The sequence below is a fragment of the Poromitra crassiceps genome, assembly GCF_964638095.1.
Source record: "Poromitra crassiceps genome assembly, chromosome: 2".
Classification (NCBI taxonomy): Eukaryota; Metazoa; Chordata; class Actinopteri; order Beryciformes; family Melamphaidae; genus Poromitra; species Poromitra crassiceps.
This window is the reverse complement of record NC_139624.1, coordinates 15,710,954-15,735,953: the sequence shown is the minus strand read 5'-3', so window position 1 is coordinate 15,735,953 and position 25,000 is coordinate 15,710,954. Positions and strand designations below refer to the sequence as shown.

The following is a 25,000-nucleotide window of genomic DNA, read 5'->3' as shown; positions in this document are numbered from 1 at the left end:
GCTCCCTGGCTGTACCACACCAGTCTGTCTGTCTGTAGACTCCCTGGCTGTACCACACCAGTCTGTCTGTCTGTAGGCTCCCTGGCTGTACCACACCAGTATGTCTGTGAGCTCCCTGGCTGTACCACACCAGTCTGTCTGTAGGCTCCCTGGCTGTACCACACCAGTCTGTCTGTAGGCTCCCTGGCTGTACCACACCAGTCTGCCTGTGAGCTCCCTGGCTGTACCACACCAGTCTGCCTGTGAGCTCCCTGGCTGTACCACAATAACAATAACAAGAAAGGCTTGGGAAAAATTCTGCAAGGAAGATGGACTGAGTGGTAAGATCGACCTGAAAATATGTTTTATTCCAAATATCGGTTGTACTTTACTATATGGACCAAGCTAGCACAAGCAGCCCCAGTTAGCATAACCACTACCACAGCTGGCTTTCCTTGCATGACAAACAAACAATAGCTGGAATAAAATAACCAACATGTTTTCAGAACTTACCAGGTAGTCTAACTTCCACGCTGGCTTTTCTCCAAGGTCTCTCCTTTGTTGGGTCTCTCTGTATGCCAGGAGAGTTGTGTCATACAGCTCGGAGAGCCCACCCAAGTTAGCATAAGCATTAGCCCCAGTTAGCACAACCGTTAGCTGTGTTTTTGACCGGAGAGAGGCCGGCCGTACTGGAGAGAGGCCGGCCGTACTGAATGGCAGGCTCTGGCTCGGTGGTTACTGAGCGATCGCCAGGGGAAGTGGCGGCTGAACCTGCGGGGTTGGTCACACCCACAGTCCACGTTAGCTGTTGTGTTGTGTCAGTTAGAAAACCGTTAGCTGTTGTGTTGTGTCAGTTAAAAAAAACGTTGGCTGTTGTGTTGTGTCAGTTAAAAAACCGTTAGCTGTTGTGTTGTGTCAGTTAGAAAACCGTTAGCTGTCGTCCTAACAGTTGGCTTGCCCAGCACATTTTGTCTGACGATTTGCACGAGTAATGCGAGTAAGCACATGATGATCCCGCGGTCAAACTCGAGTGAGTAACATGAGGCGAAGAGTTGTTTTGCGTTTGGTGTGAACACACTGTTAGAGATGAACAGACAGACAGACAGACAGACAGACAGGAAGGTACCTATGTGTACTGAGTCCAGTATAGTATCTCCAGGTGTCGAGGGAGGAGGGGAACTGGAAGGTGTAAACCAGTATGAGAACCAGCATGGAGTAACCGACCACTGCTACCCAGAAACCCCGCAACAAGTTACGCCAGCGCTCGTAGTTCAACTACAGACAGAGAAGACAAGACAGACAGACAGACAGACAGACAGACACACACACACACACACACACACACACACACACACACACAAATGCAAGTCAACTACAGACGGAACAGTAACTCTTCTCTGATCTCTAAATACAACTGACTGTGTGACCTTAGTAATAGCTGCTAGTAACTGCTAGCTAACATCTAACGTTAGCTAGCAAATACTAGCTGTTAAATTCCACAATTGCTATAATCAGAGCGAAATATAAATGATGCAAACACATATTGCATAAAACATCAACAAACACTTTTATAATAATTTCCATCTGCCATAATGATGAAGGCCACCATGTTTGATGTTGTTACTGACGTCAAGTTGGACAAACTGGAGCTCTGAAATTATACACAGATTTCTGACCTGTAATTCAGTGTTGGACAACCGTTCAATTAATTTTTACCAAGTCAAACCTTTTTGTCAGAGTCCCAAGTTATCTTGAACGCAACATCACTTTGCTGCGTGGCATTTTGGCTGAACACATTGTTACATCCCTATTAGTAGTAGTATTCATTCTAGTAGTAGTAGTTGTAGTACTAGTAGTTGTAGTCATATGCTGCACTGGTTTATGGCCGGAGCTGGCAAGTGGCAAGTGGAAAACGGGCCATCTCCGACCTCCGTGCGTTCGAGTTTCAAGGCTTCAAGTCACAAAACCATGGATGCTAATAGCCGTTAGCTGTCTAAGCTAACAGCTAATAACAACATTAACATTTAATTGTATGGGTTTAACCAACTATTGTATTGGTATGCTGAATGGTCTGAAAGCTTATGTTGAAAAGAAAAGAAAAATGTGTCAAAAATGTGTTTTAAATCCTTACAATGGTGGGTGCCATGTTGAAATGACGTCAAATGATGCGCTGGGAGCGGTAACTGTCTGCCTTTCTGAAGCCCTGCCACTCCGAACGTTAACTTCCATTATTCGGACTGGCGGTCGTTCACCTTAGAAGCCGCAATGCCGACCTTAGGTTTAGGCGTGGGGGTGGGAGAGGTTAGGTTTTGGGTTAGTAGTCTCTTAAAACAGACTGTCTCATCTACATCCGGCGAATGCAGCTATACAGTCTGTACATTACACCCCCAGAACATGCACAAGGAAGTTGGGAAAAAAACCTTCAGACTGGAAGGAAGTTCTACGGAATCCGACCAATCACGACACGCGAATGCGGCATATTGGATTCTGATTGGACTAATGAGCGGAAGACCCGCCTTTCTGCCGGCATATTGGATTCTGATTGGACTAATGAGCGGAAGACCCGCCTTTCTGCTCCCCATTCCGGTTGGTGCATGATTCTCCCCCACGAAGTACAGACGGTATGGCGGAAGCATTAGAAAATTGCGGAAGCCAACTCGTCTGTTCTAAGAGACTATTGGGTTAGGGTCTGGGGGAGGACATGATCCCTTTCTGAGTGCCGATATTTCGGAGTGGCAGCATGTAACCGCTGGGAGCAACTAGGTGTTGAGAAATCATACCCGAGTTTGCAAGTAGGAACTCCGAGGTGGCATTTTATTTTATTTTTACTAGTAGCAAGTGACAATTTGCAACCTCCGAGTTATAAACCAATGCAGCAATAGTCCTAGTAGTAGCAGTAGTTGTTGTAGTCCTAGTAGTCGTAGTTTTAGTCCTAGTAGTATTAGTTGTATCATAGAGGTAGTAGTTGTAGTCCTAGTTTAGTCCTAGAGGTATGTCGCATTCCATTTGAATTTGTAAGTCAAAGTTCGGGAACGCCCCTTATGATATCACCTGACCTCGGATTCCCTACCCCGATCCGAGGGCTCCTCACCAGCCCCGACCTCAAAATCCAAGATGGCAGTTCCCAATACAAAAGGAATGCACTAGTAGTAGTTGTAGTCCTAGTTGTAGTAGTTGTAGTCCTAGAGGTAGGAGTTGTAGTACTAGAGGTAGTAGTCGTAGTCCTAGTAGTAGTTGTTGTAGTCCTAGTAGTAGTTGTAGTAGTAGTAGAGTAGTTGTAGTCCTAGTAGTAGTTGTAGTAGTAGTACTAGAGGTAGTAGTTGTAGTCCTAGTTGTAGTACTAGAGGTAGTAGTTGTAGTACTAGAGGTAGTAGTTGTAGTCCTAGTTGTACAATAGTTGTAGTCCTAGTTGTAGTATTTGTAGTATAGAGGTAGTAGTTGTAGTCCTAGTAGTAGTTGTTGCAGTCCTAGTAGTAGTAGTAGTAGTAGTAGTAGTAGTAGTAGAGTAGTTGTAGTCCTAGTAGTAGTAGTATTCCTAGTAGTAGTAGTTGTAGTCCTAGTAGTAGTAGTTGTAGTCCTAGTATTAGTAGTAGTTGTACTACTAGAGGTAGTAGTTGTAGTCCTAGTTGTACAGTAGTTGTAGTCCTAGTAGTAGTAGTTGTAGTCCTAGAGGTAGTAGTTGTAGCCCTAGTTGTACAGTAGTTGTAGTCCTAGTAGTAGTAGTTGTAGTCCTAGAGGTAGTAGTTGTAGCCCTAGTTGTACAGTAGTTGTAGTCCTAGTAGTAGTAGTTGTAGTCCTAGAGGTAGTAGTTGTAGCCCTAGTTGTACAGTAGTTGTAGTCCTAGTTGTACAGTATTTGTAGTCCTAGTAGTAGTAGTTGTAGTCCTAGTAGTAGTAGTTGTAGTCCTAGTTGTAGTATTTGTAGTCCTAGTAGTAGTAGTTGTAGTCCTAGAGGTAGTAGCTGTAGCCCTAGTTGTAGTGGTTGTAGGAGTTGCCGTGTTACCTGGTAGAGCGCCACACAGCAGAGGAACATCACCATGTAGATGACTTTATACAGGACGATTCTTCCCTCGAAGCTAACGAAGAAGAACATCGTGCCGCAGACATAGATCCAGTATTTAACAAACATCCTGGTAACCACGGCAACCAGCGCCTCCATCTGCACACCTCCTCCTCCTCCCAGGAGCAGCACCTCCTCATAGGACACCTCCTTCTCCCCCAGCTGCTCCTGGTCCTCCTTCTCCCCCAGCTGCTCCTGGTCCTCCTCCTCCCCCCGCTGCTCCTGGTCCTCCTCCCCCTGCTGCTGCTTCTGCTGCTTTTCTGGAGGAGAGCACACGACAATCAGCAAAGCAGTCAGTCAGACGGTTAATCAGTGCGTCAGACAGACAGACAGACAGGTGTCTCACCTCTGCTGTGGACGGTGATGGTTGACAGCTGCGTGTCTGTCTCTTTGCCTTTCTGTCTGTCTTGCTTCTCCGTCAGCGCTTGACGCAGCAGCAGCCAGAAGGTCAGCAGACACACCAGCTACAAGATGACACACTTTCATCAGATTACATGCTCCTTTAATCAGATTAGACACACTTAGTCACTACACAATCTACTACTACTACTACAACTCTACTCTCTACTCCTCCTCCTCCTCCTCCTCCGAGTCTTAACAAGAAAAGCAGCATTAGGGGACATTCAGACTAAAGCGTTTTTGGAGCTGCCAGCATCTTTCTGCAATTCATTCTCTATGTAAGGACGCGCTAGACGTGCTTATCAAGCACTAGCTCGGCGGACCGGACAACAACGCTTCCTACTACCCAGCGTGTGCACATCTTTCCGACAGGGGTGGTTGTTATGGCAACAACAACAACAACAACAACTACTATGATCGGCCACCCGGTCTCTACGGACGAACACCAGCGAACACTGACGAACCCAGTAACAGCAAGAACCTACCAAGGTGACACTAGGGTTAGTAACAGAAACCCAGCTTTTAAAAAACAACATACTTTTAGACTTTTTCGAACACTTAACCAGGCCAAAGAAATATGGCACCCACAAAGTAAGAAGTCAGGCCTACTTGGGGGTCATATTAACATTCGAAGTATGATCCCGAAGAGAGAACAACTAGAACATCTACTAAATGACTCCAACATCGATATCCTAGGTTTATCTGAAACGTGGCTATCCCGATCCTCTCCGGAAGCCGCCATAACAATGCCTGGCTTTAATGTTTTTAGAAAAGATAGGGATGAGGGGAGAGGAGGAGGTGTCCTCCTTTATGTTAAAGATCACCTGAAATGTAGCCAGATTGAATGGCCAAATGCTACTAACATTGAATGCATTGGGGTAAATATCACACTATCTGCAGAAATGACTTTTACAGTCATTTGTATTTACAGAAAACCCTCTGCAAAAGCTAACTTCTATGACGACCTTAAAGCTATGCTCAATATGTGTGACCACAAAAAGGAATTAATTTTATTAGGCGACCTGAACGTAAACTGGGATGAAAAAAATAATAGAAAAAACCTAAAAAAAATCACTGACTATCACAACTTTACCCAACTTATAGAACAGCCGACTAGAATCACAAACTTGACCAGAACCAGAATTGACCTTCTATTTACAAATAAACCAGACAGAATCCATAAAACGTTAAACTTCTTGACCGGTCTCTCAGACCATAATATAATTTTTTTTTATAGAAAACTTAACAAAAAATGCCCCGTAAATTCACCCATAGATAAAACGAAAAAAAACCCAAGCTTTAGCATAATCCCTAAAAGTCAACATCAACATGTTGAATCTGCCCTAAAAGAATTATCCTGGGCTGATCTGTTGTCTTGTGATGATGTAAATATCAATGCAAAATATCTCATAGCAAAAGTCAAGGAAATTATTGATACCTTCTCCATTAGAGGGAGCCAGAGAAGAAGGAAAGACAATCTGCCATGGATCAATAGTGACTGCCTAAAATTAATGAAGGCCAGGGATCTACTCCTGAAAAAATCTTTACAAACTGGATTAATAATAGACAGGCAAAATTTCACCTCAATGAGAAACAAGGTTACACAAACAATGCGGAAGCTGAAAGCCAACTTCTTTATGACTCAGATCTCAAATGCTAAAGGAAATGGGAAGAAAGTCTGGCAAAATATAAATAAACTAACTGGTAGAATAAATAAAAAGAACTCAAATGACCTTGAATTAATTATAAATGGTCAACTGGTTGACAACCCTGTCACCGTTGCGACAGAGATGAACTCCTTCTTCGTAGAGTCTATTCAGGAGATAGCCCAGCTTTCCCCCCCCTCTAATCAAGACTCCTATTGTCCAATAAATGATACACATCCTATTTTTTCCTTTAAAGAAATCACTGAAGCTGAAACAGCCAAAATTATTGGCAACTTGAATAACTCTAAAGCTAGAGACGACTATGGTCTCGACTGTAACTTTTTGAAAAGATATGGAGATAACCTGATTTGCCCTATTACGCATTTGATCAATTTGTCTATTAAGCACTCTGTCTTTCCGGCAGCTTGGAAGCTAGCCATAGTAAGCCCCATACACAAATCTGGTCATAAAACGGACACCAAAAATTATAGACCCATTAGCATACTACCCATATTTTCCAAAGTAATAGAAAAATGTATAACTAATCAATTAATTAATCATTTAAATAATAGTCACAAGCCCCTGCATCCTATGCAATTTGGTTTTCGCTCTCATCACTCAACAGAGTCTGACACCTTACTTTTTTTGGAAAAGACAAAGTGCTTTTTAGACAAATATAAATTTGTGTCCTGTGTATTTCTAGACCTCAGAAGAGCATTCGATACTGTCAACCATGAAGCCCTTCTAGCTAAAATTTCCCACTTTAACTTCTCCACGACAGCCATCTTGTGGATGAAATCCTATCTCTCAGATAGAAAACAGTGTGTAATGGTAAAGGGTGTTAAATCTCCCTATATAGAATGTACTACAGGACTGCCTCAGGGTTCCATTTTTGCACCTATATTATTTTCACTTTATATTAATGATTTACCAGATGTATGCCCTAGTATGAACACCTTAATGTACGCAGATGACGCAGTAATCTTCACTCCATCCAAAACTATGGAAGAAGCCTCTAACACCCTCTCTGTAGCCATGACTCAAATTCAGGTCTGGCTCGAAAAATCTTATCTTGCATTAAACACCAAAAAAACAGTGGCTATGGTTTTCTCGAAAAAACCCATCTTAAACCCACATCTTAACATCCTTGTGGGAGGGGTGGAGATAGAAACTGTGGATGAATTTAAGTATCTAGGGCTCACTTTGGACTCCACACTCTCTTTCAAGAGTCATATTAAAAGGGTATTGAACACTCTAAAATTCAATCTCTGCAATTTTAGGCAGATTAGAGCATCTCTGACTGACAGTGCGGCTCTAACCTTTCTTCACTCAATGATTTTTGCACATATAGACTACTGCCTCACGAGCTGGTCCTTCTCAGGAGCAACCACCTTGAAGTCCATCGAGTCTCTATATAAAAAGGCCCTGAAAATTTTGGATAAGAAACCTATATCTTACCACCATTGCAATATACTTCTAAAGTATAAGCTCCTCAGCTTCGACAATTATAGAAAATTTAAAATTGCTTGTATGATTTATAAGGTTCTTCATGGGCTAGCACCACCTCCTTTAGAATGCTTTATCAAACGGAGAGCTACCCAGAACATCACGCGAAGCTCGTCGAGAGGCGACTGTGAACTACCTCTGAGACGGTCCTCTATCGGACAAAATGTTTTGTCCTATGGGGGCAGCAAACTATGGAATAGCCTACCAATGTCAGTCAGAGAGAGTAGCAGCTTTCACACCTTTAAGGGGCTGTTAAAGTCATGGCTCAGATCAAATCAAACCTGCGATCACATTTAAACCTTTTTGTTTTATGTGTTGTTTTTGTATGTCCTTGAAAGTCCTGTGTCCACCTTGGTTAATATCCCTAATGTTCCCTGTTTTTGTTTCATTTGTGTTGTGTTGTTTGTGTTTACCCTATGTGTATGTATGTGTCATTTACATTGCTGTATGTGTATGAATGCCCTACGTATGCACTCATTTTCTTATTTCTTCTTTTAAACTTTTCTGTACCTCACCTGTCGAGGGACTGCGGATGGAAATTAGCTAAGGCTATAATCCGGCACATTTACATGAAAATGTTCATTAATGTTGCACTGTCCCTGAAATAAATAAATAAATAAAATAAATAAATACTACTAACTACTACAAGACATAAAGACCGAAATAGGCTAACTTGTTAATGTGTCTGTCGGAGACGCGGCCTAACGTTAACATTTAATATGAGCCGAATATCAGCCTGCGCTCAGCTATGTATACAGGAAGTAAACAGGATATTCAGGTGGGTTGTGACGGTTGTTATTGTGGCCAAGTTAAAACCGTCTATAGTACTGTGCCTTTAATGGGATGAAACGTTAATTGGATAGTCACCAACTGCTACTGGCACTGGAACGAGTGGTGCTGGTAGTAGTGCAGGTAGTTTACCTTGGAGGCCAGCTCTCTGCAGGGCACCTCCCTCTTGAGGAACAGGCCAGGCACTTCCTTGACAACAGGGAAGCTGTAGACGTACTGCAGGAGAAGCAGCAGGTTGCCGTAGGCGACCAGCCACGGCGACGACATCAGCGTGTAGCGCCTTCGCTCCCGCATCATCCACAGCACACAGGACCACAGCAACAACACACATGTCAGCCATGACACGTATGTGATAGACCACGCCTAGGCACACAGCAACAACACACATGTCAGCCATGACACGTATGTGATAGACCACGCCTAGGCACACAGCAACAACACACATGTCAGCCATGACACGTATGTGATAGACCACGCCTAGGCACACAGCAACAACACACATGTCAGCCATGACACGTATGTGATAGACCACGCCTAGGCACACAGCAAGGTTATTATCGTTATTAACGAAATCATGAAAACTAGCTTCATACTATAATTGGAGAGCTGTTAGCGCACAGTGACATGGTAGCGCACAATTACACAGGTTGCCCAACTGTGAATTTGCCCAACTGTGATGTCACTGGGGCAGTTGTGAGCTTATCTCTCCCTACTACTGGGGCGGCATTAGCTCAGGAGGTAGAGCTGTTGCCTGGGAATCGGAAGGTTCCCGGTTCGAGGCTGGCTCCTCCCGGTAGTGTGTCGAAGTGTCCTTGAGCAAGACACTGAGCCCCCTAACTGCTCCCGACGAGCAGTTAGCACCTTGCATGGCTGTAGACGCCGTGAGTGTGAGTGTGAATGGGTGAATGTGAGGTATTCATGTAAAAGCACTTTGGGTAGTCGATAGAGTATATAAAATGCGCTCAATAAATACAGTCAATTTACCATTTACTATAATTGGAGAGCCGATGGCTCATGGTGCTCAACTGCTGACGCACAGTTGCTCATGGCGCACAGTTGTTACTGTCAACTGTGATTTGCTCAACTGTGATGTCAATCGGGGAATTGTGATGTCATCAGTGATGTCACTCGAGCGCACAATTTGTCAACTGTGATGTCACTCGAGTGAGTGCATCTGCGAGCCTGCGGAGCAGGCGATTTCCATAACTGCAGCCATGGTGCATGCATCATCTCCAGTCTCCACCCAAATTAATGAAAAATGTGAAACTATCTTCTCTAATATACAATTGCCTAAGGCGGGCGGTATTAGTCACGATTTTGCGGGCGGGCGGTGTCAGTCATGTTTTGTGTCACAAAGTGACACAAAACATGACGCAAATCGTGACATCATCAGTGACATCATCAGTGATTTGGGACGCAAATCATGACATCATCAGTAACATCATCAGTGATGTCATAAATCCATTGTGCCCATGGTGTATCGTCTCCAGTGACATCATCAGTGAATGGTGATGCAAATCGTGATATAATCAGTGACATCATCAGTCATGTCATAAATCCCACATTTTGCCCCCATGGTGCATGGTCTCCACCCTAGAAATTGAGCTAGTATAATAAACTTGCGGTGTGTGTGTGTGTGTGTGTGTGTGTGTGTGTGTGTGTGTGTGTGTGTGTGTGTGTGTGTGTGTGTGTGTATTACCATCATGGCAATCAGAGCAGCGATGTAGCTTTGTTTGAGGACGAAGCGGAAAGCCATGGAGGAGGCGCTGACTCCCTGCTCCTCTTTCCTCTGCTCCTCCTCCTCCTCCTCCTCCTCCCATCCAGCAGCTTCAAACACACTGCTCTCTGCTGTATCTGATAGAACAGAATAGAGTGAAGTGAAGACACTTCATACACTCAAGATGACAAACAATTTTAATGTAGGCTACGACGACGTGGAGGCAAAGAACCATCCAACACGCCATACCAATGTCGTTTGCCAACAATATAAAATGAAAGCATTCGCAAGTTTAGCAATCAAAAATCAAGTTTCTCACAAGCCATATATATTGCTCTGTTTACCTAGCAAACACCTGGGAAACCGACTAATACCTGGAACAATCATCATCCCGTCAGCATCTCATGCAATGGAAACGTTGTTCGCTGTTCCAGTAAATAGGAGGAACATTGGATACGAGCAGGTGCAGGAAATCTAGTCTGCTCAGATCATAGAAGAATCCTTTAATTGGCTCAGCTGAGCCAGAAAGCATTAATACCGTAGCTATGCCAGCAATTTCCAAAGTCAATAACATTGCATATGGTTGACAAATGGTAAATATAATTTAGATTATGTTTAACAACAAGACAAGCTATCTATCCAGCCAGCCGTCTTATTGTCCTCAAATCAATGTCAAGATTTTCACAAACCATGAGATAGGAGGCTCTGTTGGCCTAGTCTCTCCCCAGACTCAAATATTACGTTGAATCGCTGCGCTCTGCATACTACATAAATGAGTCTGTGCCACTTCACAGCCACCGCTGGTTTTTAAGGCGGGTTGAAATTGAATGAGTGACAGGTCGTAGCACCGATGAGAGAGCGGTTCGAAAAATGGGCTGCGCCTCCCGTGTCGTCTGATCGCACCTGCTAACGTTAACTCTATTGTCAAATCTCGTGAGAGTGTGACCTGCCACTGAGAGACAGGTCTCCAACAAAGTCAATTTTCTCCTGATTGTCTGAAAAACGTCATTTTAGTGTCAGAATGTTCAGAAGATATGTGTGGCTTGTGGAAAATGGGCCCAATATTTAACTTTGTGATATTTATTTATTTGAGGGACAATGCACATTACTGTAAATGCACGAGTGTCATTTTCAACTGCTGTCCCTTGGAACTCCAGTTAGAAGCAAACTCGACACAGAAAGGACCTGGGACAGACCGGGGTTCGAAACCTGGGACCTTGTTGCTGTGAGGCAGCAGTGCTAACCACTGAGCCACCATGCCATCCTTTATGGAGCGAAAGAATCAGTCCTAATCTGTGATCACGTTCACTTCTCCCATTGACTCCAATAGACTCAGGACCTGCTGCTAGTCTCCTAAAGGCGCGTGGGAGTGGGGGAACTCACGTGACACAGATACAGGAAGTGACTGACAGTTGGTCCGTCTCGCTCTCTAAACAGTCTCTGGCGTAACTACTCTCACTGGTGGGATTTGAAACATCAACACACCTGATTGACTGAGGGAATAATGAGGTGCAGAGTAGAGGTCCAATCCCAGTGCTGCATTCTGGGTGGGTGGGGCTAAAGAGTAGTCAAGAGGACTGTCATTGGACGATAGCACCAGCACCTGGGGACAAATGGAGACAAGCTTACTGGAGGAGGAGAGAGGAGGAGTTTTATCTTTTTATCGTACTTCTTTTACTCTTTTATACTATATGTTTTTACATGTTGTCGGTGTGATTTGTTAAGTATGTTTTTAAGCTCTTTGCAGCCCAATTCCAATGTAGTTTCTACTGCAGCAGATGGTAAATAAACTGATATACACGTTATCAATACACAGTTTCCAATACCGAGCCATTATTCACATGGAAGTGCCAAAGTTTTTAGCTCAGACACAGCCTTCTTCGGCTGTATCATTTTGGGTTTCGACTGCTCCACAGCGCCGCCGCCGGAAGTATCGGTTCTAGATATATTTTGTAGACATTGTTACCTCCTGTCTACATTCCACTTCTATTGAATTGAAAATAAATCTAAAATTCAAGATCACAAAGTACATTTATTTGCATTCATTTGATTTCCAATTATGACACACTGGTAAGAATGATTAATATCTAATTAAAAATGCTTTGAAATGCAAAATAATGGCATTTTAAACATGCGATACAAAGATGTGATTAATCTTGCGATTAACTATAGTTAATCGCAAGATTATTTGCGATTAATAAAATTTATCGTTTGACAGCCCTAATATATATATATCTCAGTGTATTTTATTTTATTTTTTAAAGATTGTCGGTATCTGCATTGATTGGGAAGTGGTACCCGGGAAATTTGGTTAGGTACATAGTGGTACTTGGTCTGAAAAGTTTGGGAACCTCTGCCCTAGTATAAACACATGGTACAGGCACACGGTCCAGCCATATACGTAGGCTACTAAGTTTTGTCTTGGGTCGTGGGTTGGTTTTCCTCCTGTCCTCCCCAATTCTTTGAGTCACCAGCCACCAATGTTGTGTGTGTGTGTGTGTGTGTGTGTGTGTGTGTGTGTGTGTGTGTGTGTGCGTGCGCGCCTACGTCTCTCTGCTCCACCCTGTCATGAGCTCTCCTCCACATTTCTCTCCGCCTCTGGGCTGTGATGTCACTGCTGACATCATCGGGAACATTGCTGGCGATGCTCACGACTGGCTCCACCCCCTCTCCGCTCTGTCCTCCATTCACATTGATTACCTGAACAAACATCTGACTCGGGTCAGCCAATCACGTCTGCTGTGTGTGTGTGTGTGTGTGTGTGTGTGTGTGTGTGTGTGTGTCTGTGTTACAGTGTGTGTAGTACCTGGTTCCTCCACAGGGAGGCCACAGTGTAGTAGAGCAGCAGCAGCAGCAGAGGGCTGGTGAAGTGGAACCAGCTAAGTGACCAGTTCACCTCAGACCTCCACGGGGACGAGCAGTCCACTGAGACCAGAGAGACCAGCCCAAACAGACTGAGAGAGGCGGGGGGGAGAGAGAGAGTCCAGTTTGATAACCCCATCTTCATCCTGCTTATAGGGCCTATACAGCATATACAGCCTATAAAGCAATTTTGAAATAAAGTGAAGCCCACTGACGGCATACAACCCAAAACAGGAGTTGAACGAGCGACCACCATACTGTAGCAACGATAGAAAGCCTGAATGAATCTTCATAATAAGTAACAAACTAAACATATAAATTCACTGAATGAAGATTATGAAAATAAAATACACATTTCTCGCTAGAGATGTTATCAACCGTATTTTATTGTTGAAACCATCTTAAATATTGCATTTTCCACCGAGAATAAAAGAAATGTCGCACACACACACGCACACACACACACGCACACGCACACGCACACACACACACACACACACACACACACACACACACACACACACACACACACACACACACACACACACACACACACCTCGCAGCTTCCAATGGCCTCCTGTCCTGGACTATATCACTGTTTCTAATCTGTTCTTGAGAAAATGGATTGAAGTGGTGTTTTTAAGCAAATTTAAGCAAATTCAAAGAAATTCCATGAAGGCATTCCTGAGATATCGTGGTAACGAGCTTGAAAATGGCGTTCGAAAGGTCACAGTGACCTTGACCTTTGACCTTTGATCACCAAAATCTAATCAGTTCATCCGTGCGTCCAAGTTGACGTTAGAGCCAAATTGGAAGAAATTCCTTCAAGCCGTTCTTGAGATATCGCGTTAACGAACTTGGGAATGGTGTTTGTGAGGTGACAGTGACCTTGAACTTTGACCTATGACCACCAAAATCTAATCAGTTCATCCTTGCGTCCAAGTCGACGTTGGAGGCAAATTTGATTAAATTCCGTTAAGGCGTACCTCAGATATCGCGTTAACGAACATCGGACGTACGTAAAGTACGTATGTACGTACGGACGGACACCCCGAATCCATAATGACTCAAGCCTGGCTATCGCCGGCGGATGCATAAAAAAAACTCTGGCTTCATGATAGGCTCGGGCTGAGAATTATCATAAGCCTTAAGCCTTGTCTCAGGCCTGGGTTGAGCTAGGGCTTACATTTTAGGCCCGTGCAGGGTTCTACTGTGTGTGTGTGTGTGTGTGTGTGTGTGTGTGTGTGTGTGTGTCTGTGTGTGTACGTGTGTGTGTGTGTGTGTGTGTGTTTTACCTGGCTGTGGTGTGATTGGCAGGCAGAGCATCCTGTAGAGAGGGCAGCTGGTAGCAGTAGACGAGCAGGAGGTGGGAGGAGGAGTAGAGCAGCGTGCATGCACACACACACCTGAAGAGACGGGGCGGGACCTGGCCTGACCACGCCCACCACGTGCACAACACCTGGAAGGAGAGGAGGTACAGCAAGGAGGAGAGGGAGGGGAACATGATGCCTACAGGAGGAGAGGAGACAAGGAGACGAGGAGAAGAGACATGGAGACGAGAGGAGAGGAGACAAGGAGACGAGACAAGGAGATGAGAGGAGAGGAGACAAGGAGACAAGACAAGGACACGAGGAGACAAGGAGACGATGAGAGCAGACAAGGAGATGAGAGGAGAGGAGACAAGCAGACGAGGAGAGGAGACAAGGAGACAAGACAATGAGACGAGGAGAAGAGACAAGGAGACGATGAGAGTAGACAAGCAGACGAGGAGAGGAGAGAGATTTTATGTTAACCTGGTAAACCATTTGCAGCGGATTTTCAAAAAAATTGCGATGCAATTTGCGAAGTTTTATGTGATCTTTTTGCAATAAAATTGCATGAACTGGCAAAAATGGCAAGTTGAGGAAGCTGTTTTGCCGTCCTTGCAGAGAAATCGCAGGAATTTTGAACAATTGCAACCCCCGCAAAAATTGCGGAGATTGGTCGAATTTTATTATGATCGCAAAATCACATTTTCCTGGAGGGACTGTTATACTGTATGTTACCTGTCAGTCCCAGTAAAGCCGTCAGCAGGACTTGTCCTCCAGTGGTCATCATCTCTCCAAACATCTGTCTGCCTCTGGAGACCAGGAGCTCCAGCTCAGCCAGCAGCCTGGCTCTGCTGCTCTGCTCCTCTTCCTCTCCCAGCACAGAGTCCTCCTCAAACATCACCTCCTCCTGCTGTGTCTCCTCCTGATATGTCTCCTCCTGTGTCTGCTCTGGCTGTGGCTGAAAAACAAAAAGCAGAAAACTATTGTCAGGTCTGCCTATTTAAATAACTATCCGCTGTTTGAAACTTCTTCTCTAAATGTGAAACTACAACATTCTTCTCTAAACGTGTTTGAAACTTTCTCTGGGAACGTGTCTGAAACTACAAACTTCCTCTCTGAACGTGTTTGAAACTACAAACTTCCTCTCTGAATGTGTCTGAAACTACAAACTTCCTCTCTGAACGTGTCTGAAACTACAAACTTCCTCTCTGAACGTGTCTGAAACTACAAACTTCCTCTCTGAACGTGTTTGAAACTACAAACTTCCTCTCTGAATGTGTCTGAAACTACAAACTTCCTCTCTGAACGTGTCTGAAACTACAAACTTCCTCTCTGAACGTGTCTGAAACTACAAACTTCCTCTCTGAACGTGTTTGAAACTACAAACTTCCTCTCTGAACGTGTTTGAAACTACAAACTTCCTCTCTGAACGTGTTTGAAACTACAAACTTCCTCTCTGAAGGTGTTTGAAACTACAAACTTCCTCTCTGAATGTGTCTGAAACTACAAACTTCCTCTCTGAACGTGTCTGAAACTACAAACTTCCTCTCTGAACGTGTTTGAAACTACAAACTTCCTCTCTGAACGTGTTTGAAACTACAAACTTCCTCTCTGAATGTGTCTGAAACTACAAACTTCCTCTCTGAAGGTGTTTGAAACTACAAACTTCCTCTCTGAAGGTGTTTGAAACTACAAACTTCCTCTCTGAACGTGTTTGAAACTACAAACTTCCTCTCTGAACGTGTTTGAAACTACAAACTTCCTCTCTGAACGTGTTTGAAACTACAAACTTCCTCTCTGAAGGTGTTTGAAACTACAAACTTCCTCTCTGAACGTGTCTGAAACTACAAACTTCCTCTCTGAACGTGTTTGAAACTACAAACTTCCTCTCTGAACGTGTTTGAAACTACAAACTTCCTCTCTGAACGTGTCTGAAACTACAAACTTCCTCTCTGAACGTGTTTGAAACTACAAACTTCCTCTCTGAACGTGTTTGAAACTACAAACTTCCTCTCTGAACGTGTTTGAAACTACAAACTTCCTCTCTGAAGGTGTTTGAAACTACAAACTTCCTCTCTGAACGTGTTTGAAACTACAAACTTGCTCTCTGAACATGTTTGAAACTACAAACTTCGTCTCTGAAGGTGTTTGAAACTACAAAATTCCTCACTGAACGTATTTCGAACTACAAACCTCTCTGAATGTGTCTGAAACTACAAACTTCCTCTCTGAACAAGTTTGAAACTACAAACTTCCTCTCTGAACATGTTTGAAACTACAAACTTCCTCTCTGAACGTGTTTGAAACTACAAACTTCCTCTCTGAACATGTTTGAAACTACAAACTTCCTCTCTGAACGTGTTTGAAACTACAAACTTCCTCTCTGAACGTGTTTGAAACTACACACTTCCTCTCTGAACGTGTTTGAAACTACAAACTTCCTCTCTGAACGTGTTTGAAACTACAAACTTCCTCTCTCAAGGCGTTTGAAACTACAAACTTCCTCTCTGAACGTGTTTGAAACTACAAACTTCCTCTCTGAACGTGTTTGAAACTACAAACTTCCTCTCTGAACGTGTTTGAAACTACAAACTTCCTCTCTGAAGGTGTTTGAAACTACAAACCTCTCTGAACGTGTTTGAAACTACAAACTTCCTCTCTGAAGGCGTTTGAAACTACAAACCTCTCTGAATGTGTCTGAAACTACAAACTTCCTCTCTGAACGTGTTTGAAACTACAAACTTCCTCTCTGAACGTGTTTGAAACTACAAACTTCCTCTCTGAACATGTTTGAAACTACAAACTTCCTCTCTGAACGTGTTTGAAACTACAAACTTCCTCTCTGAACATGTTTGAAACTACAAACTTCCTCTCTGAACGTGTTTGAAACTACAAACCTCTCTGAACGTGTTTGAAACTACAAACTTCCTCTCTGAATGTGTCTGAAACTACAAACTTCCTCTCTGAATGTGTCTGAAACTACAAACTTCCTCTCTGAACGTGTTTGAAACTACAAACTTCCTCTCTGAATGTGTCTGAAACTACAAACTTCCTCTCTGAAGGTGTTTGAAACTACAAACTTCCTCTCTGAAGGTGTTTGAAACTACAAACTTCCTCTCTGAAGGTGTTTGAAACTACAAACTTCCTCTCTGAATGTGTCTGAAACTACAAACTTCCTCTCTGAAGGTGTTTGAAACTACAAACTTCCTCTCTGAACGTGTTTGAAACTACAAACTTCCTCTCTGAACATGTTTGAAACTACAAACTTCCTCTCTGAAGGTGTCTGAAACTACAAACTTCCTCTCTGAAGGTGTTTGAAACTACAAACTTCCTCTCTGAATGTGTCTGAAACTACAAACTTCCTCTCTGAACGTGTTTGAAACTACAAACTTCCTCTCTGAACGTGTTTGAAACTACAAACTTCCTCTCTGAACGTGTTTGAAACTACAAACTTCCTCTCTGAAGGTGTTTGAAACTACAAACTTCGTCTCTGAAGGTGTTTGAAACTACAAAATTCCTCTCTGAATGTGTTTGAAACTACAAACCTCTCTGAACGTGTTTGAAACTACAAACTTCCTCTCTGAATGTGTTTGAAACTACAAACCTCTCTGAATGTGTTTGAAACTACAAACTTCCTCTCTGAACGTGTTTGAAACTACAAACTTCCTCTCTGAATGTGTTTGAAACTACAAACCTCTCTGAATGTGTTTGAAACTACAAACTTCCTCTCTGAACGTGTTTGAAACTACAAACTTCCTCTCTGAACGTGTTGGAAACTACAAACTTCCTCTCTGAACGTGTTTGAAACTACAAACTTCCTCTCTGAACGTGTCTGAAACTACAAACTTCCTCTCTGAACGTGTTTGAAACTACAAACTTCCTCTCTGAACGTGTTTGAAACTACAAACTTCCTCTCTGAACGTGTTTGAAACTACAAACTTCCTCTCTGAACATGTTTGAAACTACAAACTTCGTCTCTGAAGGTGTTTGAAACTACAAAATTCCTCTCTGAATGTGTTTGAAACTACAAACCTCTCTGAATGTGTTTGAAACTACAAACTTCCTCTCTGAACGTGTTTGAAACTACAAACTTCGTCTCTGAAGGTGTCTGAAACTACAAACTTCCTCTCTGAATGTGTTTGAAACTACAAACCTCTCTGAACGTGTTTGAAACTACAAACTTCCTCTCTGAACGTGTTTGAAACTACAAACTTCCTCTCTGAACGTGTTTGAAACTACAAACTTCCTCTCTGAACGTGTTTGAAACTACAAACTTCCTCTCTGAATGTGTCTGAAACTACAAACTTCCTCTCTGAATGTGTTTGAAACTACAAACTTCCTCTCTGAACGTGTTTGAAACTACAAACTTCCTCTCTGAACGTGTTTGAAACTACAAACTTCCTCTCTGAACGTGTTTGAAACTACAAACTTCCTCTCTGAACATGTTTGAAACTACAAACTTCGTCTCTGAAGGTGTTTGAAACTACAAAATTCCTCACTGAACGTGTTTGAAACTACAAACTTCCTCTCTGAACGTGTTTGAAACTACAAACTTCCTCTCTGAAGGTGTTTGAAACTACAAACTTCCTCTCTGAAGGTGTTTGAAACTACAAACTTCCTCTCTGAACGTGTTTGAAACTACAAACTTCCTCTCTGAACGTGTTTGAAACTACAAACTTCGTCTCTGAAGGTGTTTGAAACTACAAAATTCCTCACTGAACGTGTTTGAAACTACAAACTTCCTCTCTGAATGTGTCTGAAACTACAAACTTCCTCTCTGAACGTGTTTGAAACTACAAACTTCGTCTCTGAACGTGTTTGAAACTACAAACTTCGTCTCTGAACGTGTTTGAAACTACAAAATTCCTCACTGAACGTATTTTGAACTACAAACCTCTCTGAACGTGTTTGAAACTACAAACTTCCTCTCTGAACATGTTTGAAACTACAAACTTCCTCTCTGAACGTGTTTGAAACTACAAACTTCCTCTCTGGACATATTTGAAACAAAAAAGATCCTCAGTGAACGTGTTTGAAACTACAAACTTCCTCTCTGAACGTGTTTGAAACAAAAACAAATCCTCAGTGAACTTGTTTAGAACTACAAACTTCCTCTCTGAACGTAGCAGAGAGCGTTACGGCACTTTCCTTTATTGCTGGTATAGTGATTAATGGTCCCCATGGTAACGCAGTAAATAACAAACAAGTAAACAACATAACAACAACACAGTGAAGCAGGTTTACCTCAACGCAAACACAAAACAATAAAATGTGTGTGTGTGCCCCCTGTGTGTACACTACAGTCCTTCCTAATGCAGCATGACATCAGATAACAAGGTTAATGTTAATAGATAGCTTACTGTGTTACACACTAATAGACAGGAAACCTCGTTAAGAGACAAGAGGAGACGACTTAACAAGGTTACGCCTCCTTTATTAGTCTGGACAGAGACCTGTTTCTCAGACCGTACGCCTACTGCAGCCAATCAGAAGGCTTGTCACTCAATCTAATCTCCAACAGTTATTTCAGAGCATTATGGAGCAGAACAGCCACCAGGGGGAGGCAGTGAGTCCCTTCCCCTGCTCTGGAGTCTCAGCAGACCAGGAGCTGGATTCACAAAACAAAAGAAAAAACAATTTTCTCAAGTGCAATTTTATTTCAAAAAGAGGAAAAATGCTACTCTCAAAAAGCGTTCTATATTCTTCTTATGTTTCTTCAATGTTTCTTCCTAAGAAAAAAAACATAGGAATAAATGGCATTCTTGAAATTAAGTTCTCGAATTTGTTCTTGATTTTCCCCCTTAACTTTAAGACCACGCTTCACCTGTTTTAAAATACCTCCAGTGACCCAACCCTAAACCTTCCCACGGGTCCTTGAAATCCTTGAAAGTTAGTGAATTTGAGAGAAAAATCAAGGACTTGAAAGTTTTTGAAAATAGTCATAAATATACAAACGTATTTTTTTTTACTTAACATTAGTAAATAGGTTTAACACAACACAGTTGAGAAGTGTCCGGTCCAATTAAAGACAGCCATCAGAACCAGTTGTAGTAGATGTTTTTCCTCCTAACGCTTGAGCTCCACTACCAGCCTTGAGTTGTGTTGCCATCAGTCTTGATGTTATCCTTGCTCCAGTGCAGGAGAACGCATGTGTCAGCCCATTGAACCTCTGTGATTGTTCTGGCTTTGGACGCAGCCATCACAACATGAGCAGTGGAGCATCTTTCTGTGCTGGTAAAGAGGAATCATTCCTTCTGCAGTGGAGCAGGGCAGGTAGGTTTCTCTGGGGAGTTTTCCTTGTGTGCATTTAGGCTCTAAGGCTGGAGTACTAGGCTAGTCTGTAGGACAGGCTAGTCTGTAGGGTAGACTAGTCTGTAGGGTGGCTAGTCTGTAGGCTAGGGTAGGCTAGTCTGTAGGATAGGCTAGTCTGTAGGGTGGCTAGTCTGTAGGATAGGCTAGTCTGTAGGGTAGGCTAGTCTGTAGGGTGGCTAGTCTGTAGGGTAGGCTAGTCTGTAGGGTGGCTAGTCTGTAGGGTAGACTAGTCTGTAGGGTAGGCTAGTCTGTAGGATAGGCTAGTCTGTAGGATAGGCTAGTCTGTAGGGTAGGCTAGCCTGTAGGGTAGGCTAGTCTCTAGGGTGGCTAGTCTGTAGGGTAGGCTAGTCTGTAGAATAGGCTAGTCTGTAGGATAGGCTAGTCTATAGGGTGGCTAGTCTGTAGGGTGGCTAGTCTGTAGGATAGGCTAGTCTGTAGGGTGGCTAGTCTGTAGGGTAGGCTAGTCGGTAGGATAGGCTAGTCTGTAGGGTAGGCTAGTCTGTAGGATAGGCTAGTCTGTAGGATAGGCTAGTCTGTAGGATAGGCTAGTCTGTAGGGTAGGCTAGTCTGTAGGATAGGCTAGTCTGTAGGGTAGGCTAGTCTGTAGGGTAGGCTAGTCTGTAGGGTGGCTAGTCTGTAGGGTAGGCTAGTCTGTAGGATAGGATAGTCTGTAGGGTAGGCTAGTCTGTAGGGTAGGCTAGTCTGTAGGATAGGCTAGTCTGTAGGGTGGCTAGTCTGTAGGATAGGCTAGTCTGTAGGATAGGCTAGTCTGTAGGATAGGCTAGTCTGTAGGGTAGTCTGTAGGGTAGGCTAGTCTGTAGGATAGGCTAGTCTGTAGGATATGCTAGTCTGTAAGGTAGGCTAGTCTGTAGGATAGGCTAGTCTGTAGGGTAGGCTAGTCTGTAGGATAGGCTAGTCTGTAGGGTAGGCTAGTCTGTAGGGTAGGCTAGCCTGTAGGGTAGGCTAGTCTGTAGGGTGGCTAGTCTGTAGCGTAGGCTAGTCTGTAGGGTAGGCTAGTCTGTAGAGTAGTAGGCTCGATTATTTGTCTTGCTAAAATATGCTCTTGCCTCCCTTGTGTTTTTCACTAAGCTTGTCTTATAGAAGTCTTGTTGTTTGTAACCGAGGTGAAGTTGGGCCGTCAGCATAGTGGGTCAAACAGTCACATCAGGAGGTGATGGGAATGAGCCTTTTCATCACATCCAGTTGTGACATTACATCGTGCCTAAGACTGGACACAATGTGTGTGTGTTACCTGTGTCTCTGTTACCTGTGTGTGTGTGTGTGTGTGTGTGTGTGTGTGTGTGTGTGTGTGTGTGTCTTACCTGTGTGTTGTCCTGTAGCTGCAGACTCAGTCTCCACGTCAGCAGACCGACCAACAACATGCCCACATCTGGAAGAACCTGTCTCACTGCCGAACCTCCATCACTGCCTGACAGACTGACAGGCAGGCAGACAGACATACATACAGACATACATACATAGACATACATACATACAGACAGACAGGCAGGCAGACAGACAGACAGACAGACAGACAGTCAGTGAACACCCACACACCATAACTCAAGATACTAGCCTGTTCATAAATAAAGCAACAACAAAATAACGTGTACTGCTTCAGAGTAATCTGGTACTTCAGAGTAATCTGGTACTTCAGAGTAATCTGCTACTATCTTAAATATAGGAAGTTAACTTTCTGTTTGATCTTTGTTTAATCTGACAAGGGAGTTGCCTGGCAGCCGGCTGGCAGCTGAGCAGCGGAGCTATAGGCCTCCGCCATGTTGGACTGAAGGTGAATAGCATTACATTACATTACGTCATTTGGCAGACGCTTTTTATCCAAAGCGACTTACAATATCACATTTTGTCAACAACAGTAGAGAAATCAACTTTGCAACACAATCTATGACAGCTACAACTTTTGAAGGACTAGAGTAGCACATCTAGAAAGTAGATTGAGAAGGATTTTTTTTTAACAGAAATGCTAGTTGAAGAAGGGCCCAGGTGGAGCCTGAAAGATGGGCAGTGATTCGGCCATCCTGACTGAAGGGGGGAGCTCGGTCCACCATTGCGGTGCCAGGGACGAGAAGAGTCGCGATCGGGATGAGCGACTTTTGAGCCCCCGTAGTGAAGGAGGGGGCGAGGCGTCCTGCACTGGTGGAAGAGCGGAGGGAGCGGTGTGAGGTTTGGAACCTGACCGTAATGACACCAGGAAAATGTCCCGCCAGAGACGGTCAATATCAGAGCGAGACACCCCATCTTCCAGTCACTTCCTGTATCTGTGCCATGGCCACGGCCACTTAGGAGACTAGCAGCAGGTCCTGAGTCTATTGGAGTCAACGTGATCTCAGATGATGACAGATTCTTTCGCGCCCATAGTCATCATAGTAAATATGGGGCCCATTTTCCACCAGCCACATATCTTCTGAACATTCTGAGTCTGACACTAAAATGGCATTTTTGAGACGGACAGATCAGGGGAAAATTAACTTTGTTCAACACCTGGGGCCGGTTGCACCAACTGGTCTTAACTATGCCTGGTCGTAACTCCTACGTCGGTCTTAGTTAAGACCAGTCTTTAGAGTGGACTTACGCCTGTTGCACCAACAGGGCTTATTACGTCTGGTCTTAACTACGCTGGTCGTAGCGATGCGCGTCCATGTGAAAGCACGGGAATGCCCACTGGAATGCGGCACGCGACCTGTTTAGAAGAGTGTGCTGACGTCAAATGACGCTCCGCTGATGGGTAATCGGCTGTAATAGTGTGGCTAATGTTAGCGGCTAACTGTTACTTGTCGTTACTTTACATGGCAGTAAAATGCCACTGAATGACCAAATTGATTTAACTTTTAACCATTTCGATTTCCACTTCCCATACGGACCCCCAGCATTGGTTAGTTGTTAACGTCGTGACTATATTTATAACGTTTATAACGTACTCCGGTTTGCGGTTTATAATTGAGGGCGGAATACAGCCAGAGTGCTGAGGGGTTGTGATTATTGCGCAACAGACAGGTGAAAACCGTCTATACTGCACTCATGACTGCACCTTACGCCTGCTCTGGACTAGGCGTAATATTTACGACCGGTCTTAGTGAGAAAAAGGCTTACGCCCTGTTGGTGCAACCGGCGTAGCTGTTAGGTCGTAAAGTTATGCCCGACTTAGCTTAAGACCAGTCGTAAGACCAGTAGGTGCAACCGGCCCTTGACGATTAGCTAAAGCTACATGTGAAGTTCGTTGATGTAGTAGCTAAATCTGTGGTTGGAAAAATATTCTTTTAATTGAATATCTTAGTTACAACTATTGAGCTAACTACCGTACTATTGAGCTAACAAGGGGCAGCTTTGTGTTTATATGTAATAATAATAATACGTTTTATTTAAAAGCGCCTTTCAGGTCACTCAAGGACACTTTACAGAGTTAAAATCAGATGCAACAACAGATACAAGCAAAACAGTATAAAATATAAGAAAAGTGCAAGAGAAATAAGAGTATGCTGTCTTGAAGAGGTGAGTTTTTAGGCTGGATTTGAACAGAGGGAGGGAGTCAATATTGTGGATGTCAGGTGGGAGTGAGTCCAGAGTTTGGGAGCAGAGCGGCTGAAAGCTCTGCTCCCCATGGTGGTGAGCCGGGCAGAAGGGACAGTGAGGTGGATGGAGGAGGAGGTAGAGGTTGGCAGTGTGGAGGAGGTCAGACAGATCAGGAGGGGCGAGGTTGTGGATGGCTTTGAATGTGTGCAGGAGGATTTTAAAGTCTATGCAGAATTGAACCGGGAGCCAGTGGAGTTGCTGTAGGACAGGGCTAATGTGATGGAAGGAGGGGGTTTTGGAGATGATGAGTTCTGGACCAGTTGGAACTTATGGAGGGATTTCTGAGGGAGACCAAAGAGGAGGGAGTTACAGTAATCGATGCGGGAAGTGACAAGGCTGTGCACAAGAATAGCGGTGGTGTGGGGGGTGAGGGAAGGGCGGAGACGATTGATGTTGCGTAGGTGGAAATAAGCGGACCGGGTGATGTGTGGTGTGTGTGGAGTTTGGTGAACTCACGATCTCGTTAGCTTGCTAGGTCAGCACTAACCACCGCGTCAGCAGGCTCTCTCTCTCACAACACTTCAAGGGGAGAGGTGACCACGTGACCATTTAGGAGACCGCCAGAGTACCATTTGTTATTATTGGCGGAGCCTGCAGTGGGGTGTCTCTATCTAATATTAGAGCTCTCTGGTCCTTGCCTACAAAGTGCCATAGAAAAGTACATCTACTGAAACCTGCCTGTGTTCTTCCCAGCCATGTGTCTCTGTCATGGTTCTGTGCTGTTTCCCATTGGGGCAAGGAGGTGTTTTCAGGCCAAAATGGCGGCAAGGTTGGTGTAAAAAAGGCACCAGAATTTTGTCTCTTGGCTTCCCCACTCTTTGGACCCGTCC

The 25,000-nt window shown here is 43.9% G+C and overlaps 1 protein-coding gene across 1 annotated transcript in view; it reads right to left on the bottom strand.

The window, feature by feature from the left end:
- LOC310798586 (piezo-type mechanosensitive ion channel component 2-like) overlaps window positions 1-25,000 on the bottom strand; it is a gene marked incomplete at its 5' end in the record, with an annotated part of 118,304 nt that overhangs the window by 61,462 nt on the left and 31,842 nt on the right. The window contains 10 exon segments of the mRNA XM_083661126.1: window positions 1,106-1,254; window positions 3,982-4,233; window positions 4,398-4,502; window positions 8,511-8,741; window positions 10,078-10,232; window positions 11,581-11,698; window positions 12,902-13,049; window positions 14,253-14,466; window positions 15,003-15,225; window positions 21,902-22,016. Coding sequence (XP_083517252.1) covers window positions 1,106-1,254; window positions 3,982-4,233; window positions 4,398-4,502; window positions 8,511-8,741; window positions 10,078-10,232; window positions 11,581-11,698; window positions 12,902-13,049; window positions 14,253-14,466; window positions 15,003-15,225; window positions 21,902-22,016 — 1,710 coding nt within the window.